The sequence below is a fragment of the Leopardus geoffroyi genome, chromosome C3, assembly GCF_018350155.1.
Source record: "Leopardus geoffroyi isolate Oge1 chromosome C3, O.geoffroyi_Oge1_pat1.0, whole genome shotgun sequence".
In the NCBI taxonomy this organism is placed as follows: domain Eukaryota; kingdom Metazoa; phylum Chordata; class Mammalia; order Carnivora; family Felidae; genus Leopardus; species Leopardus geoffroyi.
Genome location: NC_059338.1, coordinates 52,107,369 through 52,124,823, shown reverse-complemented (window position 1 = coordinate 52,124,823; position 17,455 = coordinate 52,107,369). Strand labels below are relative to the sequence as shown.

Sequence of the window (17,455 nt, the reverse complement as noted above, 5' to 3'; positions counted from 1 at the left end):
TTTCTCCTGGTTCCTTTGCCCCAGTCCTTTAATACAAATAAGGGCACAGACGCCCTTATGTGCCAGCTCTGTGAGGAGGAAAGCTGTGGAAGCTTCTGGCCATTCCCCGCTCTCCTCCATGTGGGTCTCTGCAGCCCACTCCCCACTTTCTGGCCCCCAGAAGGCAGCACCTTGTTCAGAGGGTGCCTTACCAGAATGGCCACTTGGGGTCGCTGTGACTTCACCTGAAGGAGGCTGAGAACCATCTGGCCTGGGCCACAGGCCTATTGCCCAACTCCTCCTCAGAAGAGCCTGCCTGGCATTGAAGGTCTGGCCCTGGGTCTGGTGTTTGTGCCCTGGCACATCAGGGAGTGCAGACAGGGTGAAGTGAACATCAAGTGCCTTGGTCAGCACTGTTTTGCCAGCTGGACTTCTCAGGGAGTCTCGGGTTTCTTCACGGAAAATCCTCCTGTGGACATACACACGGACCTCTGCACCTTCGGGAGCCCACCTTCTCACCACCAGACCCCGTGGGAGCCCGGGGAGGAAAATGTGGGTTTGGGGAGAGGCGTCTGTTCCAAGCCCCCAGAAACTAGCGGCCTCCAAGGTGGCAACTCCCAGACCCAAGTCGTGACGTCAGCCTTGTGCGTGAGTGAATGTATCGTGTGTGGCAGCTGTAGGTCTTTGTCTCCTTGCAATCTTGTGTCGTACCATGATGTCTGTAGGAATCTTCAAGGCCCTGGGTTTCCTAAGCCCGGGTGCTGATTTTTCTGGTTAGCAGCGTGTGGCCTGGGGATAGAGTTGCTCAGGGCTGTGATGAACTGGCTCTGGGGGCCTGGGTTCGAGCCCAGCGCTCACAGGGCCATAGGGGCCAGCTCCTTTAACCTTTCTCTTGGCCACGGGGCTCCTCAAGTGTGGGCTCCTGTTCATGCGGGAGCACCAGGCAGAAGAGTGTGGACGGCTGAGGACGAACCCCTCTTCCCTCCTGGCAAAACCCTGCAGCCACAGGCCTCTGATGATAGATATAGAGGAGTCACCTCAGACACAGAGCGGTGTTTATCATTTGCATTGGGTGGAAGCAGAGTTTTGTGACCGAATTCCAGTCAAGGAATGAGAATCTCCTTCTTTTCCCACCGTCTCCCACATTTTCTGTCTTCCCTTCCTCCTTCCAGAGTTTTCTTTAGGGTTTATGGTTTCTCATCGCTGCCCAGAAAACAGTGGTGCGCGTCCTTGGTAAGTGCTGCCTGTCTAACCAAGAGGTACCTTGATGCGCCTGTGAAGTACATAACTCTCAGCACCCCTTTGGGACTCCAGGTATGGTACACAGGCCAAGCACACATCATCCCGGCCGAGAGGCTGAGCCTAAAAAACTGATCATTAAGGACACAGAAACCACCAGAGCAGAGGAAAAAAAATCATTGCAGACACTGAGTCTGTTGTTCAGAAACAAGTTCATACTCCAGAGGGAATTCACTGGGCATTGCCTGTGGAGAATAATGGAAAAGAAATGTCTGGCATTTTGTGCCCGGGCCTGGCCTCTGTGTTGCAAAGGGAGAGGCATGTGTGGGGGAAGGCTCTGCCAGGGGCCGCTTGCCGCGAGCCCTCTGCGTGACTCAGAGGCCCAGAGAGTCAGCCAGGGCCTGTGTCCCACAGCACAGGGGTGATCGGTGGCTGTGAAGACGAGGGCTTCAGCAGGGAATAGCAAACACAGATGCCACGGGACGTCAGGGCTTAGAGTCAGCCGTGAGAAGAACGGGGGTGTGAACTTGTACTGGGGAGAGAGGCCAGGCTACTGTGCACCCAGTCTGAGCTTTGTGGGGATTAAAAACCATACCAGATCGAATGGCTGTTGAATGTTCACTATGAGCCGGTCTCCATCCCAGGTGCTTGTATACGCGGATATATATGATCTCATTTAACCCTCCCAACAACCCCGTGAGAAAGGTGTGATGTCCTTCAGACCAGGGAACTGAAGCCTGGGAAACTGAAGAAATTTGCCCCAAACGCACATCCCTGAAGTCAGTCTCAAACCAAAGGGGGCAACTTCAGAAGCCATGCTCTGAATGAGCACCTCTCACAAATCACCTGGGGGTCTTCTAGAACGCAGACGCTGATGTGGTGGCAGGGGGAGAGGGCTGTAAAAGCTCCTGGGGTGACGACTTGTGGCTGGTGCCCACACCACACTGTGAGAAGCATGGTCTCCGCTCTGTGCCACGCCCATTACAGGAAGTCCTAAACCGTTAGCTCACTGACCTCCTCCCGCTCCTCCCCCTGCCCCCCTCATCCCTCACCATCATCAGCCATGTACGGAGTTTGCTATGTTAAAAATACTACTTTACATTCATTAAATATATGATCTCATTAAAGCCTCATCATGGCACAGTGACGTAAGCGATGCTATTCCCGTTTTACAGAAGACAAAACAGAGGCTTAGGCAGATTAAGTCAGCTGTCCCAAATCACAATGGACTGGTCGTGCCTGGATGCAGGATCCAAAGTCCTGGCTCCTAACATGTTCCACAGAACAAAGCATTCAAATAAACCTGGGGCAAGAGGCAAAGGGACCTTGTGCTAAGAGTCTCCATTATGATTTTTTTCTTTCTCTTTTGTATTTATTTTTATTTTTACTTTTTAAATTATTTTAATGAGAGAGGGAGTGTGGGAAGCGCAGAGGAAGAGGGAGAGAGAGAATCTTAAGCAGGCTCCACGCTCAGCACGGAGCCCAATGCGGGCGGGGCTCAATCTCTTGACCATGAGATCATGACCTGAACGAAAATCAAGAGTCAGACGCTCAAGCGACTGAGCCACTCAGGCACCCCTCCGGGGTCTTTTTTAAAAATGGAGATATAATTGACATATGACATTCTATTAGTTTCAGGTGTACAACATAACAATTCGATATTGGCATACGAAATGATAACCACGGTAACTCTAGTTAACATCCATCACCACGAATAGTTATAATTTCTTTTCTAGTGATGAGAATTTTTAAGATCTACTTTCTTAGCAGCTTTCAAATATATGACAGAGTTTATTAACTACAGTCATCCCCATGACTTACTTATTTTATAGCTGGAAGTTTGTATCTTTGACCATTTTCACCCATTTTGCCCACCTCCCCTCCATCCCCCACGCCGGTCAACCCTCAGTCCGTTCTCTGTGACTATGTGCTCCGCAGTTGTTCTTGACTAGGAGGTAGGACATGTGGGGATGTGCAGAGTTGGAAGTTTCTACCTTCTCTTTCTGGCCAGGGAGGAATTGCCTCAGGTGAGCCAGAAATGCCCTTCCCACCTGTGGCTGGGGTCTTGCTTTATACATGCAAATAAACAACTTGTTTGGAATGAGAAAACAAAACAAAACAAAACTCAGACCTTGGAGGTTGAAAAACTTTCCTTTTTAGTGTCCAAGTTGGGGGGCGAGGGAAAAAACACAAGTATCTAGAGCTGGGATCAAACTTCTGCCTCATTTTGCCTTCCTTCCTTTCAAGTCCGTCCTTCTCTTCCCCCAGATACCACAGGAAGAGAGCCAACAACCCTTGTAATTTGCATCTCAGCAAGTACAGACATACTTGATTTCCTTACATGCCTATAATTCCTTCTTAAATCACATAAAGCTATTTGCCTTTATAAATCTCCCCAGCAGCGAGCTCCCTGGGATAATTACGTGGAATATATACTTACAGTTTTATTTCATAAGCTCGACTCTAACCAAAAAATGGACCTCGCTAAGCCCACTCCTCAATAATAATTTCTCCGTTCCTTATAAGTTTACAGCATTTACATTTTGACTGTCTTTTACTTTTAAGTTCTTTAGTACAAGCAGCCATGAGATGGAAGGCTTTTGACAAGTGTCAGAAGAGCTGCCTTGGAGCCACAGCTGTGCCTCTTGGGAGCTCTGCGAGCGTGGGCAAGTTTCCAGACTCTCTGGGCCTCAGTTTCCTCATCCAGAAAATGGGGATGGTGACATCTGTCACGAGGTTATGGTGAAGAGTAAATAAGCTATAACTATGGGGAGGTGCCTGGAATAAGATAGATGATCAATGAATGTAGAATCTTCTTTCCCAGGCCTGGGAAATAATAACTAGGACGTGACCGGATGCCTCTCTATCTCTCTCAGGATTTTATGGCGTATCCTCCATCTGAACAACTAGCCATCGTTTTTGTAAATTGCTAATTGCCAAATCAGCCTGCGGCTCTAGGCAAGGGGGGGGGGCTGCACTTGGACTCAGTTCCCTCCTGCATCATTTCAGTTTTTTTGTTTTGCTTAATCTTTGTGAATGTCTCCTTCTCTCTGTGGAGGCCTTTACACCAGCTGGCGTGTTCCTGCTATGTTTAATTCACCCCCATTAACCTGCTTGGTCAGCAGATCTTTCCATCTCCTTGCTGTGCTTCGAGGAGTGCGTCTGTCTGGAAAAAGCATTTATTATATTTACTTTAACTGGCCTCATTTTGCAAGGCGGTCTGGGATTTCGGTTCGGGAGGAAAACAGCTTTGATTATACTGCCCTTGTTTACTGTATGCACTCTTTGCTATGTATCCCTTATCTACTAAGATGGCAAGTGCTTTTGCAGGAAGCCAAGACACAAGTTAAATAAAGTCTCAGTGAGCTCACTGCTAGTCCCTGGGTGGCCGCTTTGCACAGTCTCCTTCACCTGAAAACCATGCCCCACATTTCCAGTCATCTACCTTTCAGTGCAGTCCAGTGGGCAGGTTTTCCTGGATGGGTGTGTCTAAGGTCCCGGGAGGAGCACTGGCTAGGGCCCACATCCCCAGGGAGACAGGGAGTGCTCCCCAGCCAAGTGTCATGGTGATCTAGGGTGTTGACTTAGTCCGCACTATCATCCTCTCGCCCTCTGATTGCAGCATAGCTCCCTGACCAGTCTCTGCCTCTGGCCTTGCCCTCCTCCCACCCACTGTCCACACAGCAGCTACATCTATGTAGTCATTGTATCACCTTATTTAAAATCCCTCCATGACTCCCCATTGCCCTCAAGAATAAACTCAAACTCTTTATGGGGTGTATAGCATGACTAGGCTCTCCCCTTCTCGAACTGGTCTCTTGTAATCTATGCCCCAGTCATAGTGAATGTTTGCTTTTTTCTTTCTTCCCTTCCTTCCTTCCTTCCTTCCTTCCTTCCTTCCTTCCCTTCCCTTTCTCCCTCCTCTTTCTTCTTTCTTTCTTTCTTTCCTTCCTTCCCTTCCCTTTCTCCTTTCTTTCTTTCTTTCTTTCTTTCTTTCTTTCTTTCTTTCTTCTTTCTTTCTTCTTTCTTTCCTTCATTCCTTCCTTCCCTTCCCTTTCTTCTTTCTTTCCTTCCTTCCTTCCTTCCTTCCTTCCATCTATCCATCACTTACCTTGGACTTAGACACTTTGCTGGAGTCAATAGTGAGCAAAACCCAGTTGGTCCCCATTCACAGAGCTTTAGATCCAGGGTGGAGACCAACAACAGAATAATGACACCCACAGGGTATAATGATAACCTGAGCAGCACTGTGAGGACAGTGGTCACCAGTGAGAGGAGACAGCAGGACTGGATAACCTGATCTCACCTGGGGACCATGCAGGCTCTCCAGGAAGTGACAAGTGAACCAAGAGGTAAAAGAGAGGCAGACATAACCGGGTGAAGAGGATGGTGGGAGAGCCTGACAGGTGGTGGGAACAGCATGTCCCAAGCCCTGTGGGAGCAGGGAAAAGGTGTTTGAGGAACTGTCGGACGCAGACCTGTGGTCCTGGAGCACGGGGAGCACCAGGGCACATGGGAGGGCGGGGAGACAGGAGAAGACTGGGGAAACCAGGCAGGGCATGTGGGCCACGTGAAGAGGGTCAGGAGAGAACATGTGAAGGCTACCTGCAGTGGTCTGTACAAGACTTGTAGTAGATTTGGCCAAGTGACAGAAGACAATGGAGGGCAAGAGATGCGCGACAGGGACTTGAGAGAGTAAATGAGTGGGATCTGGGGATGGCAGGGTGGAGCTGGGTGCACTGGGAGGAGAGTGGTAAGGGTGTGGGGTTAGGAACTGATGTGCCCCCGGAGCCAGGGTGTACTCACCTGTGAGGGTGGCTCTGGTGGTTGGACCGATACTCTTGGGGACCAGCATCTCATGGTACTGCTCACCCGCCAGGGTGCTGTACACGACCTTGTACTCCTGGACCTCTGCTTCACTGTTGTCCCACTCCAGATCAAGGCTGGTGGCCGTGTGGGAGCCAACCCGCAGGTTCTTGGGGGCGTCAATCTCTAAAAAGAGTCAGACATCACCAAAATTTGCGCTTGTCACGCATCTTGAACTTTAACATGCTTTGGAGCGAGAGCCCATAGCTCCTGACCTTCTGCTTCATGGTTTGAGTCAACCCCAGGGCTGGTCTTGAGCTTTTGGCCTGCCAGGTTAGCCACAACAGATTCCATGGGCAGTTTGGAGAATTTTACTTGGGAGTTAGGTATCAACACACTTTACACTTGCCCCATTTCCATTCAGGGAATGTTCTAGAATATTTCCTGAATGGTGGTGGTGGTTTTCTAGAAATTTATTTTTGAGACAGAGAGAGACAGAGCATGAACAGGGGAGGGGCAGAGAGAGAGGGAGACACAGAATCTGAAACAGGCTCCAGGCTCTGAGCTGTCAGCACAGAGCCCGACGCGGGGCTCGAACTCACGGACTGTGAGATCATGACCTGAGCTGAAGTCGGACACTTAACCGACCAAGCCATCTGTCTCTCTCTGTCTCAAAAATAAATAAACGTTAAAAAAAATTATTAGAAATTTAAAAATGAACCAGTTATCATAAGCTTGACATACTAAGTGAGGGAAAAACCGCAGGAGGAAAAAAAATCAGAGACGGCTTCCAAGTGATTATGACAGAATAGAGTAATAGCAAATTTGGCCACCAAGCTCAAAGGAGACAGTTGATTGCAAGACTTTGAAGTATAAGCTGTCTTCCCTGGGTTTACCTGCATAGATACTGATGAAAGGTTTGTAGGAAATTAAGTATACACCTAGGGGATGTGATGTAGTGGAAAGAATATAGGATTTGGGGTTAGGCCTCTGAGCCCAGCTCTACCATAGTTAAGTCTTTGGTCATGTGAGGTGTCACTGGGCCTTAATGGCCACATCTGTAAAATGGGCTAATAACACCAATATTTCAAGTTGTCCTACAGATAGGACAGTGCATGTGACATGCGTGGCATGGTACCTGGTGCAAAAACAGGTGCCTAAACCCTGGGAGGACCTCCTGTTGCCTCTGAAGTTCGTCCTGAGTTCCAACAACATGGCGCCCCCAATGCTTGCTCTCTGGAGTTCCAAAGACTCCTCTGCAAAGGGAGACCATCAACACACAATCTCTCCCACAGTCCTGGGTGGCTGATTCTCTCTCCCCAGAGACTGGTCATCTCCTCAGGCTAATTTAGGCAGAAACAACATAAACAACTTGCAGGGTAAGAAGTCATGAAAACTGCCCCTTTAAAAAGTTCTCAATAAGTCTTGTCTTTGAGACTTGAATTTCACTTTGAAGTGGACCAGCTCTTTGTTCTGAGAAAACCTCCAGCAGACTTCTAATTTGCAAATGCCAGGCAAGTATATACCAATTGTTCTTGGGGAAGACAGAGCACTGTGAATCAATCTGAGTGCAGCTGCTCCAGAGTGAGAAGTGTTCTGTTTAGTGATGTAAATTAGGTGAATCTTTTAGCAGATTTATGTCTCTGCAGCTTATTTTTTCTAAGGAATGTTTCCTTACTCAATGTGGAGCTGGCATGCCGGATTCTGTGCGTTCTTGACATGCTGGGTGTGTTATTTCTCTAGCCTTGGGATGGAGAGAGGAGCTTGGAGAGAGGGGCATATGGGAAGAACATGCTGGATCCTGTGCCCCGAAATCTCACGCAGGAGCAGAGGCTGCGATAAAGGACCCAACCGGGTGTGGGGTGTAAGGCCTGAATGGACCCGGAGCAAAGAGAAGTTAGAGTTAGAGTTCAGGTTGAGTCCTATACTTACCTACTGCTCTTCACGACTAAAAATCCCAGACCTTGAAAACTATGCTTTTTATTGTCTGGAATTTTTTGGCCTTAGAACCTATGCACTGTGGATAGGGGGCAGTGTTTTCCCTGAAGGAACCAGACACTTTCCATATCAGCGATGCCAAAAGAGGTCAATTCTGGGAACAAGGGCTTGAGAATGTTGTAGTAGGCAGTTAGGTTCTTACAGGATGCTTGGAGGCCAGCAAAGGGGAAGTCATGGCCAACTGGGAGAAAGTCAGAGGCTGCCCTGACCTGAACCACAAGAAAGGGAATTAAACCAGACAGGCCCAAGATGGCTGACAAAGTAGGCCAAAGTTCACGTTATGCCTTCATTATACTACATTGCCATACTCAAATCTTTTCCTAAGGGTGCCATGACAGGAAACCCCTGACCAAATAAGGAAGAAAAAGTGCATATAACCCACATTCCTGAAGACACCACCCTGCTTCCAAGAAATCCCTGCCTCAAGTAATGAATATTCCATTCCCTTGTTAACAACTGTCAATAAAAGATGGAAACCCAAGCCCCAGTGGGCGCAGCTCTCCCTTGAGCTCTCCTGCTCTCACATCTAGAGAGTGTACTTTTGCTTTAATAAACTTTCCTTTATCCATTTTGAGATTATTTTTGTGACTGGTGTAAGAAAGTGGTCTAGTTTCATTCTTCTGCATGTTGCTGTCCAGTTCTCCCAGCACCATTTGTTAAAGAGACTGTCTTTTCTCCATTGGATATTCTTTCCTGCTTTGTCAAAGATTAGTTGGCCATACTTTTGTGGGTCTAATTCTGGAGTCTCTATTCTATTCCATTGGTCTATGTGTCTGTTTTTGTGCCAATACCATGCTGTCTATACACAATGGAATACTACATGGCAATGAGAAAGAATGAAATATGGCCTTTTGTAGCAACATGGATGGAACTGGAGAGTGTTATGCTAAGTGAAATAAGTCATACAGAGAAATACAGATACCGTATGTTTTCACTCTTATGTGGATCCTGAGAAACTTAACAGAAGTCTATGGGGGAGGGGAAGAAAAAAAAAAAGAGGTTAGAGAGGGAGAGAGCCAAAGCATAAGAGACTCTTAAAAACTGAGAACAAACTGAGGGTTGATGGGGGGTGGGAGGGAAGAGAGGGTGGGTGATGGGTATTGAGGAGGGCACCTTTTGGGATGAGCACTGGGTGTTGTATGGAAACTAATTTGACAATAAGTTTCATATTAAAAAAAATAAATAAACTTTCCTGCTTGTACTGCTCATCCGCTGTGTTGTGTCTATCCTTGAATCCTTTCTCATGGCGAGACCAAGAGCCCCTGGCAGCGACAGCTTTTGGACGGGCTGGGTCAAGGCTTCAGGGCCTGAGGTCTCCCTAGTCCACCCCGCAACAGGAGGGGGTCTTAGGAATGGGGTGGAATGAAATGGTTTGCTCCCCTGGGTCTTGAAGCCTGATCTCTCTCTAGGGGGGACAACTCAAGGGCTCCCCTGTAGATACGAGCTGGTCTGGTATCTGCAACAGGTCAGCAAGCCAGGGGAAGGCAAAGGCAGATGTCCAGGGTGGCCCTGTTGAGGGGCTTGGGGGCTGTGGACATCTAGTCCCTAAAACATAAAATTAGCTCACGCCTTTCTCCTGCTGAAAAATTGCCTGTTGCTTCCTATTACAAACTCCTAATCGTCTCATGCAGGGCTCTGTGCTTCTCAGACATCATCTTGTATCACTTCTACCCTAATTCCCTGTGCTCCAGTTGTGCTGACGTTTTTTCTACTCCTGAAACACATCAAACTTACTCCCACCTCAGGGCCTTTGCACTGCCTGCTACTTTTGACTGGCATGCTCTTCCCTGGATCCACACATGGCTTAGGTCACTTAGGTCTTGGTTAAAATTCCACTCCCTCAATGAGGCATTTCTGAACCACTCAATCCAATGTGGCCCTTCCTCTGTAGCATCCATTTTGCTTCTCAGCAAAATTCTTCTGGTTGAAGGATCCTGTGTGTTTCTTCTCGTCTTCCCCCGTTGGAATGTACCTCATGTGAACTGAGTTCTTATCTGTCTTGTTTATTCTGTAGCCTCAGTGCCTAGAACAGTGCTTGGCACCTGCTAGGTGTTCAATAGGCACATGTGAAGTGACTGAAAGTTCCGTTTTCGGTCTCGTCTGCCACCTCAAAGCCTTTTGAAAAGTCTTGTTAGAAGTTTCGACCGTGGGGCTGTGAGGGCGCTTGAGGCGAGGTGGTAGAGGGAAAAGTAGCTTTGACTGAAGGCAGCCGGTCTCTGCTAGGGTGGCGAATGCCATCCAGGCTGCACCTGCATGTGAGAGGATCCCCGCAGAATCGCTGCTGAGCAGGTCGGGTCTCCGACTGTTGTGACGTGGGCCTCTGTAGTCGTTTTTGGCATTGCCGCAGACTGGGGGGCTCGAACACCAGAAATGTGTTGTCTCACAGACTGGAAGTTCAAGATCAGGATGCTGGAAGGGTGGCTTCCTTCTGAGGGCTGTAGGGGAGAATCTGTTCTAGGCTTGTCTCTGCTCGCTGTCAATCTGAGGTGTCCCTTGGGCTTGTAGAAGAATCACCCCAATCTCTGTCGTGTATCTTCACCTGGTGCTCTCTCTGGGTATGTGTCTGCCTCTGTGTCCAAATTTCCCCTTTTTATAAGGATACGGTCATATTGGATTAGGGTTGGCCCCAACGACCTCATTTAATCTGGTCATCAGCAAATGCCTTATTTCCCAACAAGGTCACATATACAGGTACTGAGGGGTAAGACTTCGACATCTTTCTGGGGACACAGTTCAACGCATAACAGCATTCAAGAGTCTTGGGGCATTCAAAGCAGCAGTCTCTGCTTAGCGGAATGCCCTGGAGGCCAAGTTTGGCGTCCTGAGGGATGTGCTCAGAGAGGATGCCTCCCCTGTGGACAGAAAGAGTCCCAGGATGTCCCCCATGAGGGCAACTGAAACCAGAGCCACCAAGGGCCGGGGCATCCTGGAGCTGGCTGCTCTCTAACCACTGGCTTAGTGTGTTTCCATCACGGCTCTTTCCTTTTGGGGAGCAGTTCTAAGACCCAGGCAACTATCGTGCTCACCATGCAGGAAACAAATCTCTGCTTTAATTGCTTGTGCAATTAGTGCGCTCCTAGTGCTGGAGACGTCACCTGGAAAAGCACTTTGGCTAATTTGAATTTAAGCGGAGCTCCGAAATGACTGAGGGCCCTGCCGCGAGGGTCTGGGCACCCTCTCCGCCTTCCGCAGGCAGCCCCGGGCCGGAGAGCTTGAGCGGAAGCTGCTGGCATGTCCCCACCCCCCACGCGCCCCTCACCCCCAGAGCGGAGGGGAAGCAGGCCGGGGTTGCGGGCGAGGAGGCAGCCTCCTAACAGCTGCCAATCCGCCGGGCGACCGGAAACAGAGCTGAAACTCGGGGAGCTCCGAGGAGGCAGAATGTAATTGTCTCGATTGGAATTTTCCTGGGCCACCAGCCAATCCTGCTTCCATCTTGTCGACCTAAGCATCAAGAATTTGCCTTTCATCATGCTGCTTGAGAGCGCCCTTCTCCTTTTCTGCCTCTTCAGACTCCTTATCTGAGCAAAGCACAAGGATACCACTTTTCAAACAAAAAACGGTCTTGAAATTCAGAATGGAAGGCAGGCCTCGCGGCCCCCAGGAGATCCCGCCACCAGAGCAGGGCAGCAGGCAGGTGGGAGGGGTGCGAGAGGGGGGCTGACCTTGAATTCATCAGGAAGGGACATGGAGTAAGGTCATGCCGAGCCCTGATCAGTGTGGATTAAGTGAAGGAGAAGAAGAGAGAAATGGGCAGAATTTAGTTCCTTTTTTTAGGTGTATATTCAGTCCCTGGGGATCCCAAGATGTGTTCAGTAGAACCTCGGACCGGGGATCCCGTGGGTGGGGTGGAGTCTGGTACAGGAGCTGGGAGAAAGCCTCTCTCTTGGAATCAAACCCTGCCTTCTCTATGTCCTCAATGTCCACACTTGCTGCCTGTTAGCAGGGAGGCTTTGCCCTCTCCCAGGGTGTCCCTCTGTGCAAAGGGAGCCCCATTATAAGACTCCAGCCTCCCTCTAGCCTAGGCTGGGGAAGGTGGACTTTGTAGCAGGACCTGGGCACTGCCCTTCTGCTCCCCTCTCTTATGGGAACCCGCTGCCCCCAGGGATCAGGCTTGTTCCTCCATGCTGTATGTAAATCCTAAACTGAGTAGTCCTCCCAACTTCTGCCACATGGGGGCACTTGCCCAGGGCCGCAGGGACCATCACCTTGCGAGCCCATCTATAGCTCTAACACTAAGTTGCAGGCTCCAGTCTAGGGGATATTTTGGCTTCCATCTGTCGTATCCTTTGCTTTATTTATCAGCTGATTTTAAGCACCACTAAAGGATACTGGTGCTGTTTATTGAACCACCCCGAAGCCCCTCGGCTGGCTTATCCCATCCCACAACAGCCTTTAGGCCACAACCCAGGTAGAATGCTCAAAGTAGCCATTCTTCTTCTGCTTTACCCCGCTGGGAGATGCTGGCTCTCAGATCTTACAGATGCTAGCAGTTTCCTTTGATCCCTGGATGACTTGGAGTTGGCAGAGACATTCTTTGATGTGTGACCTCTCCAGGGCAGAGATGCCAAGATTGAATCCGGGTCAGAGGGAGACTCACTATCTGATCCCAGCCCCTGTTGACCCAGTGAGAGTGCTGGGAAGGCCATCTTCGGATGGTGCCTGTCCCATTTGTCCCCAAGCTGGCCAGCCTGACGGGCTCCAAGAGAGTCCAGGAGCAGGTCACCATGAGGTCCGGCCTTTGCGGACTGTGGGTGAAGCTCTTTCAGAGTCCTGATGGCCTTGGGAAGGGAGGTGGTCATCACCGCGAGGCAGGTGGGCCTCCTCCCGCCTGCTGTGTGTGGGAGCAGGCCTCCCATTCGCCTTCTTGCTAGTGCTTGCGAAGGGCAGGATGGGTCCCAGAGCCTCAGGAGGAAGGTCTGCTGCTGTCCACACAAGGTGGGCTTCGCACAGCTCCGTGGGGTGCCAATGTGCTGTGTAGTTAGTATGAATTTATAGAATTATCACAGTGCCAGCAAATAGCAGCAAAGGACCTCAAAGGAGGGCACCTTTCCTAAACTCGCAAAATTGCCATTTGGGCCAGCGGTCTGGATATGTAAGTCCTTTCAAGACAAACTTTTCATTCTACAAAGGAGATACCTGAGAGCCGTGGAGAAGAGTCTTTGATCAGGTCATGGATCTGGCTGGTGGCCGAGGCAGGACAAGCACCCAGTTCTCCTGAGCACTGGTGCACTGTGTCCCTCTGTGCTGTCGCATAACTTCGCCGAGCCTCCCCCCGCCCCCCCCCCCCAAACACACACACCTTGCTCCCTTCTTGCAGCTTCTGTGATAACATGGTGCCCGGGCAATGTCACCTCACCCCCTCAGTACCCTTCTTGCCGCGACGACGGCACCAGCCAGGTCAACCCCCTCTCCCTCCCTGTGCGCACCGCTCCCAAGCCTACCTGTTGTGAACTGGGTGGTCGTGGACTGGCTCTCGTTGGTCCCACGGACGGCACTGACCCACACCTCATAGCGGGAGCCGGGCCGCAGGGCCTGCACTGAGTATTGGCTCAGTGGGGGCTGGAGCCGGAAAGTGGTCTTCCCGCCTTCCCCGCCCACCAAGCCATACTTCAAGAGGATGAAGTCGACTTTGGCTCGAGGTGGGGTCCACTCCACGAAGGCCACGGTGTCCGAGACATCTCGAACCAGGATCTGTGTTGGCCCATCAATGACTGAATGAAAAGGATCAAATAGAAACAAGAGTTTGAGAAGTGGGTGTTTGAAATCAGCTCTCTACTTTCCTCCTTCTGTTAACTTGATCAAAGAGAGGATGGGTGTTAGTATCCCAATTTATAGATGGGGAAAATGGGACACAGTAAGATAAAATGGCTTTTTCCTGAGGGCACATAGAGGCAACAGGGGAAGTGACATTGGAAGTCAGTTCCCCTGAATCTTGCTCTCACCAGGCTACGGCTTTTCCGTAGCTGTCACTTCCTCATTTGGGCAGGGGAAGGGTACCTATTGCTTGAGGTCAGCACAGCTTCCTTCTGGAGGTAATGGGACAGAGAGCTGAGAACTATGCTTCTGGTATGTTTTTCTGCCCTTCTCTTTCTTTGAGCCCTGAGGAAAGATCTACCAAATCATCAGCCCCATCTAAACATCTGAGACTTCCAACTCAGTTGCCAAAGGGGGTATCATGAATATCCAAAAGATATGCTTGCTAAGCCACACCTAGAACTCAGTCAATCCAGTTGCTAAGTCCATACCACAACCCGACAGACATTTGTATGTGTGGACGTAAAACATGCCTTCTGGGGAAACTTGCTTCTCTGGGAAAAAAAAAAAAAAAAAGAACTCACTTTAGGAATAGTATCTTGTAGGCTATTTTTTCCCACCTGTTCTTGCATAATCCTGAGCTAGGAGGGCACCTCACACACGGGAAGTCCCTTAAGGTTATTTAGCAGCATATGTCCCTCCTGAGCCCTGGCCTCTGGCACTGAGCAGCAGAGGGGAACATCACTGTGGGGTAGTGTGAACTAGAAAAGCTGGCTGGTTTCCCAGGGGGCCCACTGTCCATGGTTCCAGCACCCACTTGGGGTCCTCTTCATATTGAATTAGTGGTGGGGTAGAGAAAAGGGAGAGAATGTAGAATGGAAATAGAAAAAGAAAGAGCTTAGTGAGGACAATAGAGAATGGTGTTCTCAACTCCTCATGGTAGTTCAGCAAGGCCAATGTGTCCTTCTTGAATTACTCATTATCTTCTCAAAGAGTAGTCCCAGCTTCCATGTTTGCTTTTAGAATATGACTACACCTCTCTGGCAGGAGTTGATTAATATTAATATTAGTATTAATGTTCTTCAAGGATTTGGAATTGGAACCAGAGACTCAGGTTCTCTGGTTAGCTGCTTTGGGACCATGGAGAGCCAGGGCTGGTGTGGCCATTGTCTACCATATTCACACATCAATGTGTGAATGAGTTAGAGAGGGAGACAAAAAAGGTGGGGAGGGGGTTAGAGAAGGAAGAGGGTGATTTATAATAAACACATATTTAGGGGGCATATTGTCACTTCCTAACACAAAGCTCCAAAAACTTTGGAATTTCCTAAGTGATGAGAGTGATAATGTCTTTTGTTATGTTAATGAGGCGAGGAAGGGGCTGCCTGCCTGAGTAGTAAGCCATGTGACCTCTGGTCCACAACTGTTTCTGCCTGTGTAATGAAGCCTTCATAAAAACCCAAAGGGACTAGGTTCAGACAGCTTCCAGGTTGGGGAACCAGAACCACATGGTTCCACGTGCACCATGCTGGGCCCCAAATTTTTCAGGTCCTTGCCCTGTGTATCTCTTCATCTGGTGTTGATTAGTGGCCTTTAATATCCTCTGTAGTAAACAAGTAATCCAGCAAATGGATTTCCTGAGTTCTGTGAGCAGCTCTAGCAAATTAATCAAATCCGAGGAGGGGGGTGGTGGGAGCCTGATTGACAGCTAGTTGGTCAGAAACAAAGGTAACAACCTGGACTTGAAGCAATTGGCATCTGAAGTAGAAGGCAGTCTTGCGGAACTGAGCCCCGGACCTATGGAATTTGCTGTTGTCTCTGGGTAGATAGTGTCAGAATTGCGTTGAATTGTAGGATGGCCATCTGGTGTCTCAGAGAATTTCTTTGTGTGGGGACCTCTATCTTCAACACACACACACACACACACACACATGCTGGAATTGGTGCAGAATTTTAGGAACAAATATACATAGAGAAGCAGAAATGAGTGACTGTGTGGAGCTTCTAGAAAGACAGAGAGAGTAACCTGAATCTGACTTTCCATTTTCTGGTTCTCGTTTTTTTATGACACCCAGATGCATTCTGGTCCTAGGGTTTTAGAAGATACTCTTTGTCCTTCCAGTAAATATTCTTTTTTGTTTTAGATAGTATAAGAAAGTTTTTCTTTCTTGTTCCCAGAGAGTCTTGACTAGGACTGTTTTTTTTTAAACCAGTCCACACTGGACCACCTCCTACTGTCTCCAAAATGGAGCGTCTCCCTCAGGATGGACTCAGTCTGACTCTGGGCTTCTCAATCAGGACATTTCCCTGGTCACTCTACCCTCTTTCTGGGTCTAGCCCAGTCCTGTTCTCTATTAACCAGCTTAGGATTTTTGGCTTAGCATCCACCAAAATGAAAATCACCCAGCCATTTTGTACCACCTGGCTTGGAATTCAAATGAAGTTCTGTTTTTCATATTTGGGGTAATAATGATTTAACAGAACACATCCAGATGTTTTCAGCATGCTGAACTTAATGGTTTCAGGTAACTTGGACCTTTTAAATTTAATTTAATAGTGAAATGGGAGAAATGGTCTTCTAGCTGCTGTATAAGCATAAAGCCTGAAACCTGAAACATAGATACTCAGGAAATGGGTGTTGAGTAAAAGGAATGAGTGAATATTCTCTGTGTCCATGTGAAAGAAGGGGAAGCATTTCAAAGAGCTGGAGCTTCTTGAGAAAAAAGAAAAGAAGATGTCACAGAGACTCCGATGACCATGGAAGGCTTTGGTCCTCCAACTCTTTAAATCTCCAAGACCCTAATCGGAGTGGATTGTCCATATTAGTGTATGATCTGCAGCACAAATCTGGCTCTAGCTGCAGGAGGTCTTATAATTTGCATTCCCCAGAGGGCCTGCCTGGAAGAGAAGCCAGTCTGAGTGTCTATGAGGACTCAGAACTTCACAGGAGGGGGTTGGTGTAGGTCAGACCTTAGCAGAAGGAAATAATTAAATAATCGTTTCCTGAAAACAGCAGACAGGGTTTGGAGACAGTCATCTCTTCTGTAGCCACTCTTGGATTCTGCCCTTCTGTTGGCCACTTAGTAGTGGTGTCTCGATTCCAGTCAAGTTGGTATCAGCTTGCTTTCAATTAAGTCCTAATTTCTGAACAAACACATGTTCTACTCAAAAAGTAAACTGGAATAAATATTTTTCTTTCCATTTCTTCATGACTCGGTACACAATGCCAAGCTATTAACTAGGACATTTTTCTTAATTGAAAAAAAAAAAATCTGCCTAACGTTACCACAGATTTTTAAATCTGGAATTTGAATCTTAGGGAACTTCCAAGCCAAAAAATATGGCAAATTTTTCAAAAATGTGGTTTGAGTAGAAGACTGAGGCAGGGTTAGACTATCTTCCCCAAGTGTGGAGGAAGAACTTTCTACAGCTGTAATGCTCTTCTCTGCCCTCTTCTGAACCATCTTCTTTGTCTAGGCTTTTGTTTTCCACTCATGCTTGCTTCATATCAGTTCACAGGAATGACTGGGGGACCTGAAACTTTCCATCCCAGTGGAAGAGCACATGTAATGAAATGTCAGGTTCCAGCATCACCTTTGGGATAGAGTTGTGGAAAAGCTGTAGTCACTGGCATCTGAAGAAATTTCTACAGAGTACTTTTAGGTTTTGTGGCTATGGA

At 48.6% G+C, this 17,455-nt stretch overlaps 1 protein-coding gene across 1 annotated transcript in view; it reads right to left on the bottom strand.

Annotated features, from left to right (window-relative positions):
• The window catches only part of TNR (tenascin R), a 410,039-nt gene that overhangs the window by 49,693 nt on the left and 342,891 nt on the right, over nt 1-17,455 (bottom strand). Inside the window, exons 8-9 of the mRNA XM_045452824.1 lie at nt 13,464-13,733; nt 6,025-6,210 (exon numbers count right to left, since the gene is read on the bottom strand). Coding sequence (XP_045308780.1) covers nt 6,025-6,210; nt 13,464-13,733 — 456 coding nt within the window. The remainder of the gene's footprint in view (nt 1-6,024; nt 6,211-13,463; nt 13,734-17,455) is intronic.